At 50.8% G+C, this 17,475-nt stretch overlaps 1 protein-coding gene across 4 annotated transcripts in view; it reads right to left on the bottom strand.

Annotated features, from left to right (window-relative positions):
* Nucleotides 1–17,014, bottom strand: part of LOC143943056 (prostaglandin reductase 2-like) — a 40,402-nt gene extending 23,388 nt beyond the window's left edge. For 2 of the 4 annotated variants that reach the window (XR_013264876.1, XM_077464553.1), the window contains exons 1-4: nucleotides 16,822–17,007; nucleotides 12,079–12,155; nucleotides 9,011–9,129; nucleotides 8,420–8,611 (exon numbers count right to left, since the gene is read on the bottom strand). Coding sequence is in view for 3 of the 4 variants with exons in the window: in XM_077464553.1 (XP_077320679.1) it covers nucleotides 8,420–8,611; nucleotides 9,011–9,129; nucleotides 12,079–12,115 (348 nt within the window). In the remaining variant the exon portion in view is untranslated. Of the gene's footprint in view, nucleotides 1–8,419; nucleotides 8,612–9,010; nucleotides 9,130–12,078; nucleotides 12,156–16,821 lie in introns of all 4 variants that reach the window. The other 2 variants (XM_077464554.1, XM_077464555.1) reach the window with 2 other exon arrangements.
* Nucleotides 17,015–17,475: the final 461 nt, after the last annotated feature.

The raw sequence follows: 17,475 nt of genomic DNA, 5'->3' as shown, positions 1-17,475 counted from the left end.
GAATATATCAAGGGTAATAGTTTTAGCTTCTGCTTTACTGGATCCGTAATTTAACAATACTAGCAAATGTGATCGCAATCCTTGATAGGGAAAAATTAAAAGAAATTATGTTCATTGCATACAGTTTATAGGTATAGTTTGATTTTTAAAGTGATAACAATATGTAAATTAGACAGCAAGTCAAGATTCGCTATTGTTTCTAAATGATGTTGGTGCCCCTCTGCAGGGAGCCCTGAGGATTATGGATGACTTCTCGTCCTTTATGGGATTATGGGTGAACTGGCATAAATCATTACTGTTCCCGGTGGATGAGGGGGGCTAGGTCCTCCTCGCCCACCACCTCCCTTTGCAGTGGGTTACCAGCTTCACATTGTAATCTCTAGACATAGCAAAGACTTTGTGAGGAACAATCTAGACTCTGTCATGGCTGCGTTTAATACCAAACTGAAAGTGTTGAGCAACCTCCCCCTATCACTTGTTGGACACATTAACCTCCTCGAAATGAAGGTTCTTCCCAAATTTACATATATTTTAGGAATTCCCCCCCAGTGGCTCCTGCGTGCCTTCTTTAACTCCATCAAAAGCCTTTTTTTTTTTTTTTTTTTTACTTTCTGTGGGGGTCTAAGCCACCTAGGTACAAATACACCACCCTAATCAGACCAATAGATAGAGATGGCCTAGCTATGCCCGATTGCTATAAAAATTTCCGGGCACCACAACTGGTGACGGCTCATTGGCATTGCAGCCTGACCTCACAAACTCGGCCGTAGTGTTGGAAACAGCAATAGTTAAATCCCTGGAGGCCCTACGGGTCCTGCTGTTCAGGGGCAGCAAGTTCCAAGTACACCCCCCCCCCCATGTAGGTAGGAACATAGCCACCCTCTCTTACTCGCTTCTGGGATGGATTCGAGTCTATGGAATACAAATAATATATTTGTAGTGTGCATAGAGCGGTGCACATAACCACAACTAATATGCACTGCTCACTCCAAACAAACAAAAGCGAGAGGGAATATTAGAGGCTCAGGAGCTCACAGTGGATGTTACATGGAGGCGCAGCCACGACCACCGTTTCCCCAAGGACAGGAGGCACTGGGTTAAGTTACCCTGGACACAGCAGTTTCAAAGGGAGGAGGGGGCCAGTGGCCATAGTAGAATCTACAGCCGGGGCTCCCCTACCATGCTCCGCTACAAGTAGGCTGTGTCACCTTTGTTTGTTTTGCCTTTGCCAAGGGTGAATCAGGGAGTAGAAGAAGACGTGTCCTCACTCTTCAGCCTCCTCCCATCGCATGTAGCAAAGATCCAGCCTGTCAGATAGTCTGGACCCAGCACCCTGTTTCCCTCATACTGCGCAATACCTGCTGTCGATTGGATTCGACATCGCCCGGGGGATTATTATCTATGTGTGGAAGTGTGAAGCGGAGGACAGCTATCACTCAGCAGCCTGCTGGATCCCCTGCCTGGAAATTATTTGTCCTGGAGCAGTTGACACCACTCATGTCCCATGCTTAATCATAGCCCGACACTCTGATCTCCTGGCTGGATCACTTCTATCAGATTGGACCTGGATCCTGCTCGAAGCTAGGGGAGATCTCCACACGACGACACTGCTCCCCGCAAGGAAGAAACATGGCACGGGGGGGGGCTGCGTGTGCAGTGCTGAGGGATTAGAGACGGGGGGCACCTTACATATGTACTGCTGGGTGATCAGAGGCTGGGGACACCTTATATCATGTGTACTGCTGGTCTTGCCTAGGGAGCAAAACAGTCTAGTACCGGCCCTGGTAGTGGATATGTATGGATTCATTTTGGAAAGTAAGGGTTTAGTGTTACTTAAATGTCCATATTTTATATTTTTGTACTGGGCAAGGGAAGGGTTGAAACTTTTACAAGGTTTTTAATCACACAGACTAACTGTGTACCAGTTAGAGAAACTCTCTCTCCCAGCTCAAGCGTTCATGAAATCTTTGCAACAGGGACCAGACTACAATGTAAACACGGCAATGATTATTACCCTTCCCAGTTACTAAAAAAGTGTTTGTATTTCTGCCTGTGTCCTCAGAGGAAAGGTATTTCCATACCCCTTTCAATGACAACAAAGTAAAAAAACGATTTAAAAAAAATGTACCATAATAAATGGAACAAAATTCTAAAGCAATTAATACCAAATGGGGACTTTCAGTTCCGGCGCCTTATGGAGTAACTGTCCCTCCACATAGCTCCCGCAACCCGGCCTCAACAATGGCATATAAAACCGGCGTTTTTGCCCTAAAAAGCTCAGGCAGCCTTCCCCATGACACTGGTAACGCCACCACGCGGCCGGGCCAGCCGCAAATCGAGGCCCCGGCTTCGGCCTACACAGCTCCGGCCAGCGGAGACAGCGCCTGAGATGGAGGTAGGGGACCTTGCAGCCTCACAGACCGCTCAAAGGGAACCACCTTTACAACAGTCTCCTGCCCCTCCAGCAATATCTGGCCCTACACAAGCATTGTTTATGCAGCAGCCCCTGGTACCTTCACCAGTGCAGGACCATCACACAGAACTCCTGGCCCAGGCTGTAGCTGCTCTCTTCTCCCCTATGATTGCTGCCTCAGTGGAGAAAGCTGTCAGCACAGGCATGCAGAAGATTCCAGCTCAGTTAGGGGAGCATACCTCCAGATTAAATAAGGCTGAACACCGCATTTCCAATCTTGAGGCAGAACTCTACCAGACTCAGTCTCTGGAACAAGCCCAAGACAGAACTAACAAATATGTACTGGAAAAGCTTGATGACCTTGAAAATAGGTCCAGGAGGAGCAACCTGCGATTTGTAGGAATCCCCGAATCGCTTCACCAGTCTGCTCTGTCAGAGCTGTGTGCCCGTCGCATCCCCGAAGCACTGGGTCTAGGGGACCCCTTCACAGTGGACCGTGCACACCGCGTGGGAGCTTTCAACTCAGAACGCAAAGCTCCACGGCCGATAATCGCTAAATATCTGAATTACTCGGACAAAGCCTCCATATTACAGCAATACCAACAGTCCAGATCTCTCCAAATTGATGGAGTCAAAATCTTGATTTTTGCCGACTATTCAGTAGACGTTTCCAAGAAACGAAAGGCATTTCAACACATCTGCACGGAACTTCACCAAAGACAATTAAAGTTCACTCTGGCATTCCCGGCTGTCCTGCGGATCAAAACACCCAACGGCGAACAACTCTCCTTTCAAGACCCAGAAGAGGCAACATCCTTTCTGAAATCACTACGCTCGGGCCCCCATCTCAGCCCCACACCCAAAGCGGCTCTGGTTAACCGAGCCCTGGACCAAAGGAGCCCGCAGAAAGACTCTCCCAAGCGCTTTAGGGCCTCGGGACTGGCCCAACACGGCTTAACCACACGTTGATGGGCTCCACCACCCACTTGTTTCTTTCAATTTACTCCCCCATTTGAGGCCCAGCCACACTACCCGTTCCTACCTGGGCAAGGTGAATTGATCTTGGACCCCCACTCCTGGGCCGTCCACACCCCTCAGGTAGTATCCGACATGGGTAAAAGGGCTATTGGATTGTTTTTGCTCTATTTTTGATTCTTTTTTAGTTAACCGTGTCTAATATGTTAAATGGTTCCTCTGTTTGGTTTGTTCCTACATGTTTGAACTTGCAATTCCCCTATGGTTTCCTTGTGCAGACCATTTTGCACGCTCTGAATCCCCTGCCTTGACTGATGGCACACCCTTTCCCCTCTGAAGGGCCGAAATATCTGCATCGGACACGAGGCTTGGTTATGGGAGCTGGTCTTCACAGTGAACTCCATGCGGAAAAAAGTGAAGTTGGTAAATGATTGTCTCTGTTTCGTTCTTATTTACTTCTGGCAAACACTCTCCCCCCCCCCCCCCACCTTATTATCCTCCCTCCCCCATTGTATCATCGTTTGATTTGACATCATCCGCTGTCCCTTTAATGAAGGCCCACCTTGCCTTTTTTAACGCAGCATTTCCATTTTTGCCCCACTCAGGCTCCCGTAACCTAAAAATACTAGTAACCTAAGCACATATCCCCATCAAAATCCCACCATGCTGAAAATAGTCTCATGGAATGTGAAGGGGCTTTGTTACCCCTCCAAAAGAATGAAGGTCCTTCGCCACCTCAAAAGGCTTAAAGCCGACATAGCTCTGCTGCAGGAAACCCACCTTTCCTCACCCGACTTTTTTCGGATGAGGAAACTTTGGGTGGGCACGGTGGTGGGCTCCGATGCCATTAAACGCAAAGCGGGAGTACTCATCCTCATACACAAGAACTTTCCCTGCAAGATCCTATCTACTGACACAGATCACCAGGGCCGACTTCTCTCCATTCGCGTCCATATTGGGACAAAAGAGCTTATAATTTCTAATGTCTATGCTCCTAACAGCCCCACAAAGCAATTCTTCAGCGCATTAACCAGCTGGCTCCTCCACCATCCCCACTTTCCCCAAATCGTTGGAGGTGACTAACTCCACAATTCACCCATTGGACGACAAGTCATCGCCACCGCACCTCATCTCACCTCCAGCCCCCACCACTCCCACGACCCTAGCTTCAACGATGGAATCCCTTTGCCTCCATGAAATTTGGAGACTACACCACCCGACCGATCGCGAATTCTCCTTTTACTCCCACCCACACAACGTCTTCACAAGGATAGATCATCTATTCTGCTCAAACTACCTAGTTCCCCTGCTCCCGGGAGCGGATATTCATGACATAGCTATCTCGGACCATGCACCCATCTCTGCGACTCTAGAAACACCTTACATTCACCCCAATCCTAAAATATGGCGCTTCCCATCCTACCTCCAACACAACGCTGACTTCCAAGCTTACATTGAAAAAGACTGGCTAGACTACACGCTAACGAATGCGACACACTCTGATAACCCAAATCTGTTCTGGGATATGGGTAAAGCGCTCCTCAGAGGGCGCATTATCTCCTATGCATCCTCTTTCAAAAAAAAAAAAAAATGCCCATCTTAATTACAAAACTTCCAGTTCCAGACTACATCATGCACAATGGGCACTCTATGCCCATGACTCTCCTGAGAACCGGACGGCTTGGCAAGTAGCCAGTCTTTTGAAACCTGGGCCGACACCCTGGAATCTACCAAAAAAGCATGCTTTGACGCCACTCTCCGTAAATTTGGTAATAAGGCGGGCAAGCTTCTTGCCAGACTGTGTAAGGGACCCTACCGCCCGACTATTATCCCTTCCATACGCGACCCAGACGGCAATGTAACGACCACGCAAAAAGGAATAAATGCGGCTATGCTGCGCTACTACTCTGTGCTCTATGCGGCGTACCCTATTGACAGGCCCACGGTGAGCGACTTCCTCGAGAAAGTGGAACTGACCCGAATATCCTCCTCCCAACTAGAGACCCTCAACGATCCCATCTCTCTTACGGAAATATCACAATTCGTAACCTAGCCTCCTCTAAAGCCCCCGGCCCTAATGGCCTGACAGGCGAATTTTACAAATCCCTAGGCCCTCTTCTAGCACCGACTCTAAAAGATGTCTACCAACACATGTAGTCTGGCGGCCCCTATCTGCCCACGGGCAACCAGGCGATAGTTAAACTATTCGAAAAAAAAGGGAAGGATCCACAAGAACCTGGCTCATACAGGCCCATCTCGCTTCTAAACCAAAATTCTCTCAAAAATAGTAGCCACAAGACTGGCCACCATCATCCCTTTTCTGATACATCCTGCCCAATTGGGCTTTGTCCAAGGCAGAACGGCAGCAATCAATATCAGAAAGGTGATGATGGCACTAGAACACGCTAAATGCAACCCACACGGTGACTTTGCCATTATTACCCTTGATGCCGAAAAGGCTTTTGACAACGTTAGTTTCGAATGGCTCTCCATGGTTTTGACGGAAATGGGCTTTTCTGGCCCTTTTCTCCACCTAGTCAGATCTATGTAGGCATCTCCGGCAGCCAGATTGGTAGCCGCCAGTCTCCTCTTGGATGAGTTTCGCCTTCATAAAAGCACTAGACAGGGCTGCCTCCTATCCCCACTCCTTTTTAATATAGCTCTTGAGCCACTCTCCAGATATCTATCAAACGTGGCCCCGTTACATGGTATTAAACTGGGGGAGCATGAATTGAAGATATCTCTCTTTGCAGATGATGTCCTCATTTTCTCCGCTAACCCACCCTCAGACATGCCCACGATCAAATACACTTTTGACCAATTCAGAAAATGCTCGGGATTACGTATAAACTACTCCACGAGCGAGATACTTCCCACAGGTTCCCTACCACCTCCAGCTTGGGCTCAAAACTCAATTTTCACGATCACAAGAACTCATATCACCTACCTAGGAGTAAGAATAGGGAAACTCCCTTCCTCTCCCTACCACCTCAACTATCACCCCCTCTTTGCCAAAATTACTCAGGAATTAGAAAACTGGATGGATCTGCCTCTCTCGCTCCTGGGAAGATGCCACCTGGTAAAAATGGCAAGTTTCGCACGCCTTCTGTATCCCCTCCAGACGATACCCTTGCTCATAAGGCACAAGGATTCTAAAATCCTTAATTCCGCGATATCCAAATTTATCTGGTGAAACAAAAGACCACACATAGCCTTTTCAAAACTTCATCTTCCCAGGACCGAAGGAGGTATTAGTCTCCCCAATCTTAGAACATATAACCTAGCTTGTCTTTTGGAGGGTGGGCCTGGACTGGATAACCCAAAAATCCCGCTACTCTAACTACCAACTGGAATCTGAAATGACTCACCCTTACTCCCTAACAGCACTTCTCCACTGTAAGTGGAAATCACTGCCGCCGCTACTCCAACACAACCTTTTGCTACGAGATAATGCTATTGCCTGGAGGGAGGCAAGGAAAAGTCTCAAATTATCTCCTTTCATATCTAGATTCCTACAGATACAGGGTCACCCAAATTTTACCCCGGGTTTAGACCACCAACCTTATGAATCGTGGCGGCAAAGAGGTCTCACTACTTTCTCCTCCCTTTGTGACCTGGAGTCTGGTCGTGCACCATCTTTCCGCTTTCTGGCCACCAAGTTCTCTCTCCCCAACACATCCGCTTTCCACTATGGTCAATGTCTCAGCTTTCTACAAAACACATGCAAAAATGAACCTGCAAAATTTAAATCTTCGTTCATAAAGGCTCTCCTACAAAAAGACTCCTACAAAATCTCCGACATCTACAAGCCACTACTTTTGAAAACGACACCTCCTCTGGAATCCTCTTCAGTATCCAACTGGGCAAAAGACTTCCCAGACGTCAACATAGTGGATAAGATCTTTCAAGGCCTCAACTCAGTATACATCTTGGTTCCAAATGAATCCTGGAGGGAAACCCAGTTGAAAATTGCCCATCGGGCACACATCCCCTTCATCCCATCAGCCCAACCACACTCATCTTCGTCTTCATTGTGCCACCAACCAAAGCCCTCACTCACACACCGTTATTGGACTTGCTCTTTTATCTCCACCTTTTGGGACCAAATACTGGCCTACATCTTCGAGATTACACTGCTGAAACTCCCAAAGGACCCGTTACTCCTTATCTTCGGGCACTGGGACCCCAAACTACTCCCTTGGTCAACCACTCCCACTCCTTTGGGCAAGGAATGGGCCCTGATATGCCTCCTGCTTGCTAGGAGAGCCATTCTAGCCAACTGGGTCTCCACCACCAAACCTTCTGTTTCCCAAGTCAGCAGAGATCTCCTGCAGCTCCTATTCCGGGACAAACTCAATACAAATTTGGCTCACGAGAAAGCCAAACAGCGCTTCCACAGTAGATGGGATATGTTTATGACCTCGGAGCTCACTCCCCAGGAACGAGCCTAATTGGAAGAACACTCTTTCCTTTACAATGGACCCCTATCAACATCAACCTCTTCTACAACCTGATCGCTCTAGTCAACAGGACTGCGGATTTTGAACCCCCCCCCCCCATACCGGGGTTCAAACCCCCCCTTCCCATACCGGGGTTCTACCCCCCCCCCCCCCCCCACGGCTGTTCGCACTTCTGTTGGATTCACCCCCCCCATGTGCTCTGACATACTGGGCATGGGTCCTTTCTCCCCCTCCCCCCCCCCTCCCTTCCTCCCTCTCTTTCTTTTAGTGTTTCATGTATGCTGTACATTAGACGCTGCTTCCTTCTAAGGTTAGCATAATGCCTTGCTATTTTCGGATCCATCCAGTTAAACCCTCCCTTTCTCCTGCTCTCTGAAGGGGAATATTTCGTTCACCCATTCTTGTAAAATGCACTATATTCATGCACTACTATGTGACGTATCATTGCACTTATCTAACCTGTAATCTACAGCAAAAAATTCTGTTATCCTTGCGAATTTGTATTACTCCGTCATTGACTCTCTTTTTCAATAAAATCTTATTTAAAAAAAAAAATACCAAATGGTATTACTTTTTTTAAAGTGTTGCCATCCAGAATGCACTTAGTCTGCCAAAGCCAGTTAAAACTCGTGACAATGTCCCCAACTTTGAGGTGGCTGTTTTTGCTTTGTTCAATCACTCCAATCCCACCGCTGTCAAGGACTTCAGAAACCTTCCATGGCTGCATGTAATCTGTCCCCGTTTCCTCATTCATGCGACATCGCTGAAAAAAAATAAAAAATAAAAACTAGCACAATAAATGATTTCAAGTTTACTTTTTTCCAAGCCACAGGTTCATTGAAAAGGAAAGAAAATCACTCAATTCCCCCATAAATGCATTCAGTGTTCTGCCGTCAAGGGGGCAAGGAGAGCCTTCTTGACAGGCAGAATTCAATATTACTGCTATCAACTATAGTGGCTAACAGTAATCGCATGAAGAAAAAAAAAAAAAAAATCAGACAGGCTGGTTGTACCCAAGAAGATCGACTTGGGTACATTCAGCCTGCCCAAATATGGATTGAAATTAAGCTGGTTCAGCAGGAATTTCGGTCCATGTATGGCCGGCTTATCATATCAGCAAAGTGTCTTTTGTTCTACAGAGAGAATAGTGTTTTGTGCTCACCAGATAAGGATCCACAGAGATGTACAAGGTTTTGGCCAAGACTTGCCCATCTTTAAGCTCTTCAGAGAGTTCAGCTTCTTCCAAGCGGAAGTTCTCAGGCACCGGCTCCCCATCGTTTCCTGGTTAAGAGAGCATCATACAATCGGTCCTACGTGTTGTGGAGAATTCTGCATTTTATTTTGACACTCAACTAGGTGATAATGATGTAATCAGACCTCGCCAATGCATAGAAACAGCTCATATTCCTGCCAGTGATATGATGGAGACCCCACGATATGTTTGCACATGAGCGAAATCTCACAAACTGCATCCGGCGATCTGTGAAACTCCAGGGGGCATTTGGTAAAATCCTGTGCATGCGTAGACATGCCACAAGGTCTGTGGCATATTACTGACAGGGACCTGAGCCATTTCTGTGCAAGACCAGGAGATAATGACATTACCAAGGTCAAGGTCATAGGAATAGGGAAAACTTTGCCTGCAAGTAGGACAACATTGGGTTCAATGAACTGGTATTAATCTTTGAGCTTTATCACACTCAAACTATTGGTGGACATATCTTCGCTCTTACTAGAAATTAACTGCTACCAAGCTGGCATCTGTTTGATTGGATTTGAATGAATGTGAGCCTGTCGTTGCTATCCGTGTTCTGATAACATTATCAGTCTATTTATCCATGTGGTGGAGGTATCTCTTCTTTTAAAACATTTTTTTTCTATAGTGGAATTATTTATAATAAAGTAATTATTTTTTGCTAAAAAACTGTTTTTGTTCCTCTTTGAAGAATCCCGTCTGTGCTATCAGCCCTTCTTTTCTCTCCAAAGTTTTCTATATGCATTAACCCTGATTCAGAGGAACACACCTAATTTTATCTAATTAACATCATTTAGGTAAATAGTTTGTACTTGGGCAGTTAAAGAATTTATGTTGTATATTTTTCACCATCCACTCTTCCTTGCCCAAGTTTGTATATTAGGTTGATACTTCATGACAACCCTCTTAGTTTTTTCGCACTAGTAAGTATGTGTTTTTTATTTTGTAAGCAGGCAAAAGTGTTAGGGATTTAAGTTTTCATTTGTGAAAGGTAGTGTGGAGCTCCTCCTTAAGTCATGTGTGCGCTACTTGTATGCCAGGTTCCTCTGTGCTGGAACAGCTTTCTTACCGAGTGCCGTTTTGAACATTGTGATCAAGAGTTCTGACTCTCCCCAACACTATGTGCCTTACTACTGGTCAGTGAGGGTGTCAATCATAGCAATTGGCCTATAGTGAAGTGTAGGAGGTGGGAGAAAGTGTACTAGACCCCTAACTATAGATTGACTGAGATTTGCATAATACAGTGCCCTGGGTTTCAGGGGGTGCCAAGGGGTTCAACAGAAAAGCTGTACCAGGTAATCTTAGGTACTTAATATGGCATACAAACAGCATTTTGGTAACTTTACTGTAGCTACAGATTTGCTTTGACATATGTAAAACTTCACTAAAACCTTATACAGGATCTAATAATGTAATAATAATAAAAAAAAAAATTATATATAGACCTATCAATGTCAAATCGCATGCCAAATTGGCGGCAATGGCACCGTCCGAATCAGTGTTGCGCCACACCAATTCCCAAAAATAGTTCCACTTCCTGTACTACTTTTGCCACTTTCGGGAGGCGATTTCTATAGACATCTGTGCAGGAACCCACATAGATGTCTGTCAAATCAGCCCCCCCAAAGTGGCGAAAAGTAGTAGAGGAAGTGTAACTACGTTTGGGAATCGGAGTGGCACCGCATTAATTTGAAAATGAATTGAACTTGCACGATTTCTAACCCATAGCAATGTGAACCTAGGCTCAAAGTCCATTAAAGTCTATGGGCACATGTCGGATAGAAGTAGCCTCAAAGTAGTACAGGAACCTTTCCTAAAGTTGGAGCGACTTCAGTAGTCCTAATTAAGACAGCTCTCATTGACTAACATGGGATTCCACGTCACGCAACTTGGGGTCTCACAAGTTACAGTAGATCCAAGTAGCGGCAGTGTGAACCGAGCATGAAGGCAGGGACTGATGTGAACGTACAATTTATAAATGTAAAGTAATGCATAAATTGACAGTGCAATATACTGTAAATACCTGTAAAAATAATAATATAAAAACACGCATGTTTTTATTTCTGAAGAAAGCATCTCCCGTATGCCTCTGAATCCAGACACACATAACATGCAAACTTCATCTTCAGATCTAAGATAGAAAACAAACTGCAACAAACCCACAAAATAGCTTGCAGGGCAATTATTGTTTGCATTAGATCGGTTGCCAATAAAATCTTCAGAAATGTAAGATAGCTCTACTGTATTCTTCACTATAATAAAATGGGCATCAAGACATATATACTTTCCCCATTCTATGCTGGATCCACATCGAAAACGCACCATGGTATTTTGCTTGTACTGTACACTAAAAGTTGGCCTCCCACGATGCCTGGCACTGAACATATTGTGTGAATGAGATCTTGGAAAGGGAGGGTTTAAACATTCTGTGTCACTTACATATGACATCAAAGCCAACTCCAGGGGCTACATATCTTACTAGGGCCTTATCTCTGGCAAATAGGGTTCGCTTTAGTCATGAGACACAACGATCCACAAGGGGAAGAAGAGGTGGCAAACGACGCACAGCAAATGTGTCTTTTTTTTTCACAATCACCTATTATTTTTAAATTCATCTAAACGCAATACCGGCATTTACATGCATTCAGCTCTGTTCAGACATGGCTAAACTGACCCCAATTCAGGAATCTCTTGTTTTGATCATTGTAACTAGACACAGCTGTACATGTAGGTACACACACACAGTCATAGCACAGCCTGTCACACTCCAAACTCTTCTGGGTGCTTCTTTCCACTCCAGTGTGTATGAGGCCTTGGAGGATAGCAGGGAAAAGGAGGGTACATTGAAGAGCAGTGTCAGAATGCAGCCACCTATAACATTCACAATGTGTATATTCCTTTATTTTCAATATTTTGAAAATGGTATTTCATGCCTTGGATTCTACAGTAATGAAGAACAAAACAAGAACACTTACCTGGCCTTGACGCCAAGACAATTCTATTTATCTTCATACTTTACAGGTAATGGAGGTTTCTCTGTACCAGCAAGGTCCTAAAATAGGATATAAGCATGTTCAGCAACCAGAAACTGGTTTAGTAAATTCAGCAAAAGTAATCAGTCCCCGGTGTGCGCCACCCCTTCCCTGACCGATCCCCGGTGTGCGCCACCCCCTACGGGACCAATCCCCTGTGTGCGCCATCCCCTCCGTGACCGATTCCCGGTGTGCGCCATCCCCTCCGTGACCGATCCCTGGTGTGCGCCATCCCCTCCGTGACCGATCCCCGGTGTGCGCCATCCCCTCCGTGACCGGTCCCCAGTGTGCACCATCCCTTCCATAACCAATCCTCAGTGTGCGCCATCCCCTCCTTGACCGGTCTCCAGTGTGCGCCATCCCTCCTGTGACTGTGCGCCATCCCCTCCGTGACCGGTCCCCAGTGTGCGCCATCCCCTCTGTGACTGTCCCCAGTGTGCGCCATCCCTTCCGTGACCGGTCCCCAGTGTGTGCCATCCCTTCCATAACCAATCCTCAGTGTGCGCCATCCCCTCCGTGACCGGTCTCCAGTGTGCGCCATCCCCTCCGTGACCGGTCCCCAATGTGCACCATCCCCTCCGTGACTGTCCCCAGTGTGCGCCATCCCTTCCGTGACTGGTCCCCAGTGTGCGCCATCCCCTCCGTGGCCGATCCCCGGTGTGCGCCATCCCCTCCGTGACCGGTCCCCAGTGTGCGCCATCCCTTCCATAACCAATCCTCAGTGTGCGCCATCCCCTCCTTGACCGGTCTCCAGTGTGCGCCATCCCTCCTGTGACTGTGCGCCATCCGCTCCGTGACCGGTCCCCAGTGTGCGCCATCCCCTCCGTGACCGGTCCCCAGTGTGCGCCATCCCCTCCGTGACCGGTCCCCAGTGTGCGCCATCCCTTCCATAACCAATCCTCAGTGTGCGCCATCCCCTCCGTGACCGGTCTCCAGTGTGCGCCATCCCTCCTGTGACTGTGCGCCATCCCCTCCGTGACCGGTCCCCAATGTGCGCCATCCCCTCCGTGACTGTCCCCAGTGTGCGCCATCCCTTTCGTGACCGGTCCCCAGTGTGCGCCATCCCCTCCGTGACCGAACCCCGGTGTGCGCCATCCCCTCCGTGACCGATCCCCGGTGTGCGCCATCCCCTCCGTGACCGATCCCCGGTGTGCGCCATTCCCTCCGTGACCGATCCCCGGTGTGCGCCATTCCCTCCGTGACCGATCCCCGGTGTGCGCCATCCCCTCCGTGACCGATCCCCGGTGTGCGCCATCCCCTCCGTGACCGATCCCCGGTGTGCGCCATCCCCTCCGTGACCGATCCCCGGTGTGCGCCATCCCCTCCGTGACCGATCCCCGGTGTGCGCCATCCCCTCCGTGACCGATCCCCGGTGTGCGCCATCCCCTCCGTGACCGATCCCCGGTGTGCGCCATCCCCTCTGTGACCGATCCCCGGTGTGCGCCATCCCCTCCGTGACCGGTCCCCAGTGTGCGCCATCCCTTCCATAACCAATCCTCAGTGTGCGCTATCCCCTCCGTGACCGGTCTCCAGTGTGCGCCATCCCCTCCGTGACCGGTCCCCAGTGTGTGCCATCCCCTCCCTGACTGTTCCCAGTGTGCGCCCTCCCTTCCGTGACAGGTCCCCAGTGTACGTCATCCCCTCCGTGACCGGTCCCCAGTGTGCGCCATCCCTTCCATAACCAATCCTCAGTGTGCGCCATCCCTCCGTGACCGGTCTCCAGTGTGCGCCATCCCTCCTGTGACAGTGTGCCATCCCCTCCGTAAACGGTCCCCAATGTGCGCCATCCCCTCCGTGACTGTCCCCAGTGTGCACCATCCCTTCCGTGACCGATCCCCAGTGTGCGCCATCCCCTCCGTGACCGATCCCCGGTGTGCGCCATCCCCTCCGTGACCGGTCCCCAGTGTGCGCCATCCCTTCCATAACCAATCCTCAGTGTGCGCCATCCCCTCCGTGACCGGTCTCCAGTGTGCGCCATCCCTCCTGTGACTGTGCGCCATCCCCTCCGTGACCAGTACCAGTGTGCGCCATCCCCTCCATGACTGTCCCCAGTGTGCGCCATCCCTTCCGTGACCGGTCCCCAGTGTGCGCCATCCCCTCCGTGACCGGTCCCCAGTGTGCGCCATCCCTTCCATAACCAATCCTCAGTGTGCGCCATCCCCTCCGTGACTGGTCTCCAGTGTGCGCCATCCCTCCTGTGACTGTGCGCCATCCCCTCCGTGACCGGTCCCCAGTGTGCGCCATCCCCTCCTTGACTGTCCCCAGTGTGCGCCATCCCTTCCGTGACCGGTCCCCAGTGTGCGCCATCCCCTCCGTGGTCGATCCCCGGTGTGCGCCATCCCCTCCGTGGTCGATCCCCGGTGTGCGCCATCCCCTCCGTGGTCGATCCCCGGTGTGCGCCATCCCCTCCGTGACCGATCCCCGGTGTGCACCATCCCCTCCGTGACCGATCCCCGGTGTGCGCCATCCCCTCCGTGACCGATCCCCGGTGTGCGCCATCCCCTCTGTGACCGATCCCCCGTGTGCGCCATCCCCTCCGTGACCGATCCCCCGTGTGCGCCATCCCCTCCGTGACCGGTCCCCAGTGTGCGCCATCCCTTCCATAACCAATCCTCAGTGTGCGCCATCCCCTCCGTGACCGGTCCCCAGTGTGCGCCATCCCCTCCTTGACTGTCCCCAGTGTGCGCCATCCCTTCCGTGACCAGTCCCCAGTGTGCGCCATCCCCTCCGTGACCGGTTCCCAGTGTGCGCCATCCCTTCCATAACCAATCCTCAGTGTGCGCCATCCCCTCCATGACCAGTCTCCAGTGTGCGCCATCCCTCCTGTGACTGTGCGCCATCCCCTCCGTGACCGGTCCCCAGTGTGCGCCATCCCCTCCGTGACTGTCCCCAGTGTGCGCCATCCCTTCCGTGACCGGTCCCCAGTGTGCGCCATCCCCTCCGTGACCGGTCCCCAGTGTGCGCCATCCCCTCCGTGACCGGTCCCCAGTGTGCGCCATCCCCTCCGTGACCGATCCCCGGTGTGCGCCATCCCCTCCGTGACCGGTCCCCAGTGTGCGCCATCCCTTCCATAACCAATCCTCAGTGTGCGCCATCCCCTCCGTGACTGGTCTCCAGTGTGCGCCATCCCCTCCATGACTGTCCCCAGTGTTCGCCATCCCTCCTGTGACTGTGCGCCATCCCCTCCGTGACCGGTCCCCAGTGTGCGCCATCCCCTCCATGACTGTCCCCAGTGTGCGCCATCCCTTCCGTGACCGGTCCCCAGTGTGCGCCATCCCCTCCGTGACCAGTCCCCAGTGTGCGCCATCCCTTCCATAACCAATCCTCAGTGTGCGCCATCCCCTCCGTGACCGGTCTCCAGTGTGTGCCATCCCTCTTGCGACTGTGCGCTATCCCCTCCGTGACCGGTCCCCAGTGTGCGCCATCCCCTCCTTGACTGTCCCCAGTGTGCGCCATCCCCTCCGTGACCGGTTCCCAGTGTGCGCCATCCCTTCCATAACCAATCCTCAGTGTGCGCCATCCCCTCCGTGACCAGTCTCCAGTGTGTGCCATCCCTCCTGTGACTGTGCGCCATCCCCTCCGTGACCGGTCCCCAGTGTGCGCCATCCCCTCCGTGACCGGTCCCCAGTGTGCGCCATCCCCTCCGTGACTGTCCCCAGTGTGCGCCATCCCTTCCGTGACCGGTCCCCAGTGTGTGCCATCCCCTCCGTGACCGGTCCCCAGTGTGCGCCATCCCCTCCGTGACTGGTCCCCAGTGTGCGCCATCCCCTCCGTGACTGGTCCCCAGTGTGCGCCATCCCCTCCGTGACTGGTCCCCAGTGTGCGCCATCCCCTCCGTGACCGGTCCCCAGTGTGCGCCATCCCTTCCATAACCAATCCTCAGTGTGCGCCATCCCTCCGTGACCGGTCTCCAGTGTGCGCCATCCCTCCTGTGACTGTGCGCCATCCCCTCCGTGACCGGTCCCCGGCGTGCGCAATCCCCTCCGTGACCGGTTCCCGGCGTGCGCAATCCCCTCCGTGACCTGTTCCCGGCGTGCGCAATCCCCTCCGTGACCGGTCCCCGGCGTGCGCAATCCCCTCCGTGACCGGTCCCTGGCGTGCACAATCCCCTCCATGACCGGTCCCCGGCGTGCGCAATCCCCTCCGTGACCGGTCCCCGGCGTGCGCCATCCCCTCCGTGACCGGTCCCTGGCGTGCGCCATCCCCTCCGTGACCGGTCCCCGGCATGCGCAATCCCCTCTGTGACCAGTCCCCGGCGTGCGCAATCCCCTCCGTGACCAATCCTCGGCATGCGCCATCCCCTCCGTGACCAATCCTCGGCGTGCGCCATCCCCTCCGTGATCGGTCGCTGATGTATGTGCATCAACCTTTGGTAATGTATATCAGTGTACTAAGGCATCCACACTAAACATTATGTATTTTTTGCTGAGGGCTCTTTGATTTTGTTTTCTCTTCTGCGCTCCTCACACTGCCTGTATATATCATACATACTGTATATAGAGGACTGTGCACACTAAATATAATACTGACCCGTCTATGAGGAGGACAGGTCTCTATGTACGGACCAGTAGACGGGAGGCGACAGGGATCAATGAACATTGTGCTAGGTGACAAGGTACAGCACAATCTGAGTGTTATCACAGAGTGCAGGACACGTACAGTGCTGTGTGCCCACTGCTGCCATACCTGTGTTATGTGAGTGACAGGAATGTCCTCCTCATAGTCCTCCTCCCAGTGTGGGAGATGAAGGTCGCTTTGAATCCCTGGCTGCAGCTTGCAAAGTCCAGAAGACCAACTTTCTGAAAGAGACGCATGCGCGGAAACTACTCGAGAAAGGCAACTACTATAAATGCACCTGCGGGTCCCCGAGAGTTTCTATTCACCTTGGTCTTCAATAATATGGCCGCTCTCGTCAGTGTCTACAAACCCACGCTAAAGTGCGGCAGCCATTTTGGGTGAGGCGGATACTGTAAGTGGGAAAAGTCCAGGCTGAAGGCAGGGCAGAGCTCACTGGGTTTTCTCCATCCAAGGAAGTCAGCTCTGTTTGCTGATCAGTGGAAGTCTAATGTCTTCTGCTGCAGCTGTTGGTTATGACTGCCTCTGTTAAAGTATAACTAAAGACAAAACTTGTGTTTTTATTATGGATAGAGAAAGGGAGGATTATTTTTTATTATGGATAGAGAAAGGGAGGATTATGACCCCTGACCATTTTAAAGAAAAAAAATACATGTGTGCCCCATTGGGAAGATTTCCCTTCACTTCCTGTCCCATGGATAGATGAAATCCCTCCATTGTAAGCAGTGTACCCATTAGAAGATTTTTTTTTCCTTTCTTGTTCTG

This window comes from Lithobates pipiens, unplaced genomic scaffold (assembly GCF_037356315.1).
Source record: "Lithobates pipiens isolate NorthernLeopardFrog02 unplaced genomic scaffold, aLitPip1_a1.2 Scaffold_30, whole genome shotgun sequence".
Lineage (NCBI taxonomy): Eukaryota > Metazoa > Chordata > Amphibia > Anura > Ranidae > Lithobates > Lithobates pipiens.
This window is presented reverse-complemented; position numbering and strand designations above follow the sequence as displayed.